We start from the raw sequence: 10943 nt of genomic DNA, 5'->3' as shown, positions 1-10943 counted from the left end.
CATCGCTTCACTTGCGCCAAAGGCGATACCAGGCCGACTATTTCCTCACCATCGAGGCGGGAACCCATTCCATGCACTAGGCATAAACCTTGGGCTAAATAACAAATGCAACTGCCCATAATACTTTTCAAAGTTTTTGCTGCTCTGGCCGTCTCGTCCCATATCAGACTACTATGCGGCGAGTCTACCGTAATTGTACTCAATAGCTACACAATTCGCACATCAGGCTCTGTTGTCTTGGAAGTGCCATGGCACAAACAATGGATTATTAAGTGACGCGCAAGACAATTGGTGTCTATCTGCAACGCATGTCCCTGGACTTTGCATCAAGAACAATGAGCGTTATGCCAACATTGTGATACAAAACATCGAGGTTAAATTTCTGATGCACAAACATATCAGCAGCAGGCTCGATAGCGATTCAATCAGGTAGTCAGCATTGGAGACCCTAGGCGGCTTTGCTGTATCGGAACGTAGACTTGATAGATGCAATCGCTCGCTCAATCCTTTTCTGAGAACGGACGGGTATGTGATTGGGGCCATTGATGGCGAACAGTATCCTGGCGAGCTCGTAGGCAGTCCCGAGAGCAGCATTCATCACGGAGAAGATATTGTAGGCATACGTTAGAGCGCGGTCGACGGTGCTTAGCCATGCTGAATTATAATGGTGTTGTCAAACCTTCCCTACTTGATCTAGGAGATCGCTCTCAGGGAACTGAAGCTTAAGAGGAACGGACCTGCCAAAAAGTGGGCACAGGTACGAATCTTGATTTGAGACGTGCATGAATATACCCCTCAAGAAAGCACGGGGCTTTATTGTGACTTGTTCGCGTAGTGGTGCCCTTGATGGTTCTTGATATTGAGTGTCCAACTTAGCGGCTATGAGTAAACCGATGGATACTCGAGTGTCCGGTACCTCAAGACTGATATCACTATGTTTGGGTACCCATAGCTTTAGCACACAATTGATTATAAAGAAACACATTTTCATGCAAATCTCGGTATACTTCAAGGTACTTATAGGTGCCAAAGAGCAATTTGTGAATTTTGTATTGAGCGATTGGAGCCTGTGGTCGCTGGAAACAGATTCGGGAGGGGCGCCGGACACGGATCCGAGCGAGCGATTGGCTGCATGACACCGCTCGGAATCCGGGAGATGTGGTCATTTCGTAAATACCGCCAGAGCTACGGCAAAGTGAGCTGACCTCATCATCATCTGGGCTATCAAAACCATCCTATACGAAATGAAGGGACTTACTCTCGACATGCTGTGATCTTGGCAGTCTTGAGAGGCGAGAGCAGTGGAGCAAATCCCCCCACCTTTGTGGTTTCTGGGGACTGCTCCAACTTGGTGTTGACAACGACCGGCTCGTATGCGTATGCCCAGATCGCTTATCTCTGGGCACGATAAGAGCATGAGCGCAGATCCAATCCAATTTGTGCTGACGGCGGTCTATGCTACTACGTAAAGCCATCACGAAGGTTTACTCCTCGAAAGCGGGTCATTTCTCCCGATACATAGAGGTCACGGCGCGCTCCGATGCGACCGCCCAGCCCAAATATTAAACATGCGGTAGCTGCTACCTGGAGAGCCTACTGGGCTCCCTCAATCTTTATTTGAGCTCCCAGGCCACTCCCAGTCGCTCATCAAGGGTATTGGACACGATGCAGCTCAAATACCGGAAACCACACCTCAAGGTCGACCAGCCAAAGTCGCTGTTTGCCGAGGGCAACGCGCGATGGTGAGTGAGGCATTGTTCCTCTGCGAGTCATTGTACCACTTTATGCGGAAGACTGATGTTGTTCATCCCAGGACAAACAGAGATCTTGATCCCGTTCCTCCACACGCTCGAAAATGGGGAGTCACCAGCTTCATCGCATATTGGATCTCGGATGCGTTCAATGCTGCTACCTGGCAATTTGGCGCAGGTGTCATTGCTGTTGGACTGACCTGGCGTGAGAGTGTTGGAATTGTCGCGCTTAGCTTCTTCATCATCTCCATCGTAGTAAGTATCACAAATGGGAAGAACGACGGATTCAATCGCTGAAATAATATTCTACTCAGATCGCCCTGAACGGTGCCATTGGCGTCCTCCATCATACACCTTTCCCTGTCATCGCTCGAGCATCATGGGGTTTCTGGGGCTCTTACGTCGCTATCATCTCCCGAGCCATCCTCGCTGTCTTCTGGTTCGCAATCCAGACCATGAACGGGGCTTTCACAGTACGATGTATGATAGGTGCGATATGGCCATCATTCCTCACTCTGCCCTCCAACATTCCCGCCTCACAGGGCATCGATGACGCGACTCTCGGCTGCTTCGTCATCTTCTGGTTCTTTCAGATACCATTCCTCCTCATGCACCCTAATCAGCTCCGATGGCTGTTTATGGTCAAGTCGACTGTCGTCCCGGCTGCCTGGCTCGCGATCATGATCTGGGCATTAGCGAGCACTCGCAACGACAACATCTTCGACCAGAAGCCACAAGTCTCCGGATCAGCATATAGCTGGGCATTCCTATCGAGCATGACGTCTGTCATAGGTAACTACGCGACACTGAGCGTGAACCAGAGTGACTTCAGCCGCTACTCACGCGTCTCCGTGAAGTGGCAGTGCATATATGTGCCGATGCTGCCTATCTTCTTCACATTCATCGCGTTCATAGGGATCGCCTCGGCGTCTGCAGGAGGCGCGCACTACGGCGTCATAGAGTGGGATCCGATCGCGCTCATCAGCCACTGGAGCAACCGGCCGGCGCGATTCTTCGCTGCATTGAGTTTTGCGCTGGCGGCCCTGGGCGTCAATATTAGCGCAAACTCACTCTCTGCTGCGAATGACCTCATGGCTCTGTTCCCTCGGTTCGTCAACATCCGCCGCGGCCAAGTATTGTGCGCCATCCTGTGCTGGGCACTGGTCCCCTGGAAGATCCTCGAGAGCGCCGGGTCCTTCCTCAATTTCATGTCCGCTTATGCCATCTTCCTCGGCCCAATCGCAGCTATTATGCTGTTCGATTTCTACGTTGTGCATAAGCGTCGATACGATACGGTTGCGATGTACGATCCGAAAGGCATCTATAGATATACTGGTGGGGTGAATTGGCGGGCCATTGTGGCATTCCTGGTTGGTGTTGCGCCTAGCATGCCCGGCTTCATCAATGGCATCAACCCGAAAATAGACGTCGGTGTCGGGATACATCCGTACCAGTTTGGATGGCTCCTGGGCTTCTTCGGGACGGCACTAGTGTACACGGCCCTGTCACTGCTCATACCAGCTCGAGAGACATTCATAGGTAGAGCAGTAAGACCAGATGAGATATATGCGGCCCAGGGGTATGTCGAGGGAGAGCCGGTTGATAGTGGGAGTGGAGATGGTGAGCGGGGCGTGCCGGAGAAAAAAACCATCAGCTCTAGGTTTGAGAGGTTTCTTTGATCACTGATAACTAGACACGGGAGGTTGGAGACAAATTATTGCTGTAGAAAGGGTTGCATAAGCCATCATCGAGGGATCACTCATCATGCATCTTTCTCAGTGATCTTAATTCTAAGACATGATTTCTAACGGCGTGACTCGACAATAAGGGGACCGACTCTTATATATAATGTTTTTGACGTCTAATTTATGCGCACAATACAGGCGACGATTCAGGCTAATCTCTTTGTAGTTGAGTCCTCATAGCGTTACTATGCCATGATCAAGTCCAACGAAGTCGGAGATTCCGGATGTTCCCATGGTGTTCAAGCATCTAACAGCTTTTCTGGCCGTTGCTTGTGAAATTTCCCGCTTGATACGCGCCATCTGCATCTCCCAAGCACTCCGCTACCGTGACGAGCTTGAGATTGTTGGTATTCGCCCAGTTGATCAGCCATGGTACCAGCTGATTGACTGTTGTGTCATATGTCTCATGCATCAACGGAATATGGCCATTGCCTCCGGCACCGGCCTGAGTGAATTTCGCCTCGCTTGCCTGTACAGATTCATGGTTCCAGTCACCTGCGTCAATGTCGTCTGTAATGACTTTATAATTCAGCGACTTCAATGTCGGCAAGACGCTGCCGCCTGTCGCGAGGTACGGTGGACGCATGTACAGTGGCTTCTTGCCGAAGATGTTGACGAAGGCTTGTTCGACCTTTTGGATCTCTGTAGTCAGTTGGGAGGCTGACAGCGAGCCGAAGTTCTGCGGGTGAGTCCATGTATGGGAGGCAATTTGATGTCCACTGTCATAAGCGTTCTTTACTGCAGTTGCTTGGTTGTAAATGCAGCCTAGTAATGTTGTCAATGTGACTGTTCTCAAGTCAATCTGTACTCGGAAAGCGTACCATAGAGCGTTCCCGTGAAGAAGAACGTTCCCTTTGCATTAGCCTTATTCAGGATGTCCACCAGTTTCTGCGTGTATTGGTATGGACCATCGTCAAATGCCAATGCCAAAACACCAGGCTGAGAGCATTTGGTAATGACACTGCCAGGAGATGGTGCCCTTTTGAACAGGTCCGGTGGTGACAACGCAGGGTAGGCGTTGGCACTCAAAGCGAAGAGCAGTGAGCTTACTATTGACCCCGTTCTCATTTTGACGAGTGCTTGTAGCCCGATTCGCACGTGGCACGTACAATGTGCCAGAGACTTTTGTGTATCTTGTCATGATCGTGGAGGGTCAAGATATCCAGACATATATAAGAGCTAGAGAACCGTTTGCCCGGTCTAGGCTATTGTCATGGTTCCTTCGCTGGACCCATACTACGGAGCGAAGTGCAATTTGGGACAGATCACGAACAGTGTTTCGAACGCGTTGCCTTATATTGATTACCTCCCGAGCGTAGTGTGGCGAGCCCATTAACCCGGCTCGGCATGAGGGGCTCCTGGCCAGGATACGGCTCGATTGAGGCTCGGGTGGGTTAAAAGACGGCACATCTTTAGCCGCCGGGACTCTCCATGTGCTAGCTCGTTTCAGTGACTATCTACAATAAGACTCCGCAGCTATTATCGACACACTGAATTCATTTTGAAACGACAGGTAAAAAAAAGGATAGGGGCGATCTTCTTTACAGTGTGGGATCTTTGAATTTGATCGCAATCAGGAGGGCAATTGGTCTATTGAATGATCTATTCTTCGCATGCTATCATGTCTCGGGATCGTTATAGCTTCCAAACATTTTTCTCTATTGTAAGCTTATCAACCAATTTCATCAACATGTCCCAGATGAGAAGCGCGATGTCCGTGCAAGGATAGTCGCCGTATTCGACATCAAAGTTCATTGAAGGCCTGGACAAGAGCTAGTAATTGCACCATCTCGGGCGATATTACTGAGTCAAAAAGCTGAAGATCGAAATCAGTCTCAGTTTGGCATGATTTGCTCCCATGCCATTCAGTCGCGTCTACAGTGGGCGAGATGAGACGTGCAATATGAACGGTTAGACTGGTATCCCAACCCCTTCCACATCGGCAGACTTTGGCAACCACCTCATGTGCTTTCTGTCGAACGACCAGCTCTTGGCTGCACATTGATGCGACAACCAGCGAACAAAAAGCTCCAAGGAAGAAAAAAAGACCGACACCGTTTGGCCGAGGAACAGGAGCCGACCCAGGAGGCTCTTTTGAGAATTTGTCATTGAAGAGTCGATGCAGCGGGCAAGCCAGTTGGGCATCACTCCAGCCTGATATATTTGATTTTCTTTGCGATCGTAGAGAAGATTCGTACTCATCAAATAAGACCTCCCCGAGGTTTAGTACATGTGCAAAGTCAGTGTCCGTATTTGCGTCTTCTCCAGCTAGATCTCTGCAGATCATGGTGATACGCAGTTTGAGGAAAACACTGCAGATTGCAAGTACGTATGAGTCGCATGTATGCAAAGCTGAGACACTATGGCTCAGATATTGGTTGAATGCAAGAATCCACTGTTCCACATTCTGGAGCTCTTGAACCAATGACTTGTGAAAACAGTCGTGGCTCTCTCCTGGAGGGGAACTTGGCGAAGCTGGATCTCTGCTCGAAACAGTCCATATCTGTAGCTCATTAAATACTCGTTCCACGATCTTAGCAAGGCAAACTCGAGCATCGTTGAGGTTTGCAAAATGGTTCGAATTGTCCCCGCTTGCGATAGGTAATCCCGAGAGCCGTTTGCAGTTGGCCGATTTGAAGTCGGTAATTTGACACGATAACCGCACGAATAGAGATTGGAATGTTGACTCTGAGGCATACGAGGTATTGTCGATGGTTTTATTTTCCTTTGCCTCCTGGAAAAGCTTGTAGCCGGACTGTAAATGGCTGAGGGCCGAGCTATGATGACCATGTATTGTTTCGAGGCAAACGAATAGAATACATGTGAGTAAAGATATCGAAATATTGCTTTCGATGGGAACGCGCTGTCGTGATAGGAGTGTGCGGATTGACCTTCCGTAGTGCTCCATGGCTGCCAATCTTCGGTTCGTGTCAGACTCGCCGCTCAAGTTATGACGCTCTTGCAGAACTCCAATTGCAACCATGGCGTGTCTAATTGCAGGCTCGCGAAGTACATCTGACTGCTGGAATGGAAGAATGAGTTGGGGTGGAAAGCATGCTTTGGTCCATAAGTAAAAGTTGTTGAGTGCATATTCTTCTTGTTCAGCGCCTAACACTTTCACCAAGGCTGAGTTGGCAGATAACATATCCGGTACGTAATACGTTATCTTGAAAGGTCTTGGTCTCCTTTCTAGGGTAGACGAATTGGTATATCCACCGCAATGGCGTTCCGCCGTTATACATCTCTCGCAATACGGTTTTTTCTCGTCACATTTTACCCGTCGCGCTCTTCGGTTTTGCGACAGTCAGAGACTTGGCGTTTCCCAAGTACGGGAGAATTAGGTTCAAAAAGGACTTACTTGCAAGTTTTACATCCCGTCCGAGTTCTAACCGTTGTCATGCGGCTTCTTCTAGTGTGGATAGTTGTTTGCATTGTGCTTTCAGAGGAGCATATAATACCGCGGGCGGTGAAGGATGGGCTAAATGGAACATGATATGTAGGATGTACGAGCAAAACGCCTATATCAGAATGAAGTCAAAGGATTGGCATGGAGGGTAAGCATGACCAGTAAGTAGGTTTACAAAGAGGTTGTCACAGTCAAGGTAAATGTTAAGATGACGAGTCATTGACGATAAAACCCCAGTCCATTTCTTCGGCCGAACGCGCTTATTAATCAAGTAAGAGGGTGGATCACTCACCATCTTTTAGACTGTTCTCCACAATTTCGTCCCTCGAATTAACTTACCAAACAGATCATCTGTACACTGCACCTTTTTGAACTGATATACAGGAGACAATCAAGGAAGGGTTGTGTGTATCGAACGTTAAATTTTGATCTTACAAGTTAGCGGGTCACGTATAATAGGGCAGGATACTATGAGAGCTAGTACCTAGCAGCTAACATTGAACTCATCGAGTGTATTTGACGACTACCTCAAATAACTTTGGTAATCATTTTACCTTTATTAGCTCCGTCAAACAGTCGAAGCCATGTTTGAGGAATGTCCTCGAACCTTGACTCAAAGATGGATTCCGTCTCATCGTTGACAATGATTTGGCCATCCTGACAGGCTTTCAATAGGATTTCTACAACGTCACCTGCTTTATGCATGTATTCCGCCACATTAAATCCGAGTATTTGTAGGCGCATCAGAACGACCTCCTATAAGAGAGGTCAATCTATTAACCAAAGAATACATAAGCATCTAATAACTTACCACGTAATTTTTCAGCCCATTTGGATCGCGGTTGTTATTATAATTAGCAGTAGCTCCACTAATGTGTGAACCCATATGTCAGTTATCAGCTTCCTTGACAAATCAAGTCAAGCTGACCTACCAAGCTGCAACACGACCATGAGCCTTAAGGCGCGTGAGCATCAAATCTAGAATATGGCCGCCGACGTTGTCTAAGCCTCAAGTTAGCGCCTGTGTGATATATGTATGCCTTGCCTGGGATGCCAATAGTTTGACTGACCAAAGTACACATCAACAAAGCCTTCTGTTTCCCGGAACAGGTCTTGTTCAAATGATGGGCTACGGTAATTCAGGCATACCGTCGCGCCTAATTTCTCAACATAACGGCATTTTTCATCTGTTCCGGCTATGCCAATCACCTATTTATATTGAAGCTCAGCTTATCAAAAACCACGCATTATCTTATCGTAGGCTTTATGCCTTCTCTGGAAGGGAATTACCTTCTTGCACCCTATTAGCTTCTTCGCTATCTGCACCGCCATCGTACCGACAGCTCCAGCTGCGCCACTGATGACGATGGAATCATTTGGTGTTGCTTTGACAACATCACATAAGCCGCAGTACGCCGTTAAACCCGCAAGGCCCAAAGAGCCCATGAATTGTGTTATACTCAAGCCAGGAGCTGAAAGCGGGATGGGGTAAATGTCTTTTTGATCCATGATAACATGTTCACTCCAGCTCATTCTGCCATAGACTAGTGTCCCTGGCAGAAAACTGGAAATCCGTGACTCAATGACATGGGCGATACCAAGGGCGGTAATAGGTTCCCCAACGTTGATTAGGGGAGCATAAGATCTGTGAGGGTCCGCATCGGCTGCGATCCAGGTGCGCTGGGCAGGGTCATTCGAGAAATATAGCGGCTTCACAAGGAGCTGCTCGTTCGAGATGCTTGGCAATTCGTGTGTCACCAATTGAAATGTTGGCTTGTCACCGTCAAGAACTGGGAGGTCGTATGGCTTGTTTAGCAAGATCCATTGTCGTGTTTGAGAGGGGTCAGCCATTTGATGGGACCAGACACATCGATCGTAGGGAAAGTCAAGAAAAAAGAAAATCGTTGACGGATATTTATTCCCAGTTTATTAGGCGCTGCCAGGTACGTTTTATATTATAGAGTTTGGTGAATGCATGCCTCAACTTTCACCCGTTCTTGCCTAGTGCTTCCAAGTTTCTTTCTTGGCGATTGCCACTAATTAATGATACCAATCGAATCCAATGGTGATTTCCTCATCAGGTTACATCCATACGAGATAGTTGAATTTGTCATCAAATGGCAAGTCCCCTTCAAAAGACGATATAGTTTCATGTCTGAAGATGTAGACCATCGTCAGTAAGGGTACCATGCTTGTGTCATGGGTGTCTGAAAGTAGGCTAGCTGCATCCTTGGTCCGTCATATCCCCACTAGTTGCCGTTCTTGACCCACAGCTCGTATGGATCTAACTTAAACGAGAAATCGTGTATCACGGGAATCCTCAACTTGTCAGTGGACAGTCTATGGACTTAGAGAGGTCTTGACTGATATTTAAGTTAGGATCCATCGGCACAGATTTTGTTTTGTCAGAAAGAACTTTTCTGAACACTACTTTTCTCGTTTCCTGTGCACTACCTTTCTCGGTAGAGGGAATACATGACATGGCGCCTAAAACGGCACTTATAACCGGTGCAAACGGCTACATCGGTGACGCTGTGGCTCGCGCATTCGTCCGTGCCGGCTGGGTTGCTTACGGTCTGGTCCGTTCTGAGTCTGCAGCTGCGTCTCTAGCAGTGGAGGAGATTCTTCCTGTTGTGGGCAGCATCGACGATATCTCTTCGCATACAGCCATCCGTGATCAGCTTCCAAAGACGCTTGACGCCATCGTATCGACCACAGAGGATTGGACGGATTACATGTCCCACTATAACAATACCCTTCGTCTGATCCAGGTCTTGTCCGAAACCAGTACGACTAACGGTGTTAAACCTCTGGCCATCTTCTCCTCTGGTTGCAAGGACTATGGCGTAGGGCCGCACTTTGACGGGGAGCCTGGGCTTACACCTCACACGGAAGAAAGCCCACTCAACCCGCCAAATATTCTCAAGGCCCGAACAGACGGCGCTCTGAAGTTTCTCAACCAAACTAGAATCTACTCGCCTGTAGTCGTTCGACCAACAAACGTGTACGGGAGATCCGCTAGCTACTACAGAGGTTTTTTTGAGGCTGCAGCGGGTTGCGCCGCCTCAAAGAAACCGCTGCTGCTGCCAGTGGCTCCTAATTCAATCTGTCATGCTCTGCATGTCGATGACTGTGGTGACGCATATGTCGCCATTGCGGGACATTCCCAAAGGGAGAAAGTCGAAGGGCAGATATTCAACATCTCCTCACGGCGATATGAGACCGTAGATGAGATTGCCAAGGCCCTGGTCGATGAATATGGCATCTCTGCCGGACTGAAATATGTTGACGCAAAGGAATTGGCGCCTGCTGATGGCCCATGGCCACCAGCTTTGATTGATTTCCCGCAATGGACAGGTTCGGAGAAACTGCGTCAATTAACCGGTTGGAGTGACATTAGACCCTTATTTTCAGAGACGTTGCATGTTTACCGAGTGGCTTATGAAGCAGCCTCGGCATCAGGTCACAAGGGTGTGGAAAAGATAAAAAGTCGAGTCGAGTACTTCAAGAGCGCAATGGGGAATTAGAATATGTTAGTCAAAGTTCGGTATCGTCTCGAAACAAATTATCTATTGTCTAGGAAGTTTTCAAATTAAACACCCATCAACATACTCACACTCAACACCGCTAATTCAGGGTCTTGAATACTGGTTGAGGATTGTGGCTTAATGTGGAATTGATTGTGTGAATAGAGTTGACGAAGCCTCAGTAGTTTGGGGATGATCTCGGGTTTCGACTCCACCAGTCGCCATCAATATGTCGTAATTTCGAAATAAGCTTACTTGCCCGAGGTCTTCCAGAGCTTAAGATAGATGGTGCTGTACATTGGACGGAGAGTATGAGGGTCATCTTGCCCGTCAGACGGGACAACCCCACGTTCGGCTTTCGGCCCCCCTGACGCCACAGCGAGTGCTAGCATGGAACAACTGCACGATGCACCGCGTTTCGCGTTAACACCAAAGTGTGGATGAGCATTGTCATCTACGCCCTTCCTGATAAGAACTGAAGCCCAACCTCCTGCGTATCGTGCTGGCCACAACT

General features: G+C 48.4%; 1 protein-coding gene across 1 annotated transcript; it reads right to left on the bottom strand.

Annotated features, from left to right (window-relative positions):
* Positions 1–3743: 3743 nt before the first annotated feature.
* On the bottom strand, positions 3744–4564 carry UCRPA7_2160 (putative chitin deacetylase protein; the record flags this gene model as incomplete). The annotated part of the gene is made up of 2 exons (XM_007914742.1): positions 3744–4261; positions 4318–4564. The coding sequence occupies 2 exons, from the start codon at positions 4562–4564 to the stop codon at positions 3744–3746; spliced, it is 765 nt and encodes a 254-aa protein (XP_007912933.1).
* Positions 4565–10943: the final 6379 nt, after the last annotated feature.

The sequence above is a fragment of the Phaeoacremonium minimum genome (genome assembly GCF_000392275.1).
Source record: "Phaeoacremonium minimum UCRPA7 unplaced genomic scaffold PA7_03_scaffold_152, whole genome shotgun sequence".
NCBI lineage: Eukaryota > Fungi > Ascomycota > Sordariomycetes > Togniniales > Togniniaceae > Phaeoacremonium > Phaeoacremonium minimum.
This window is presented reverse-complemented; position numbering and strand designations above follow the sequence as displayed.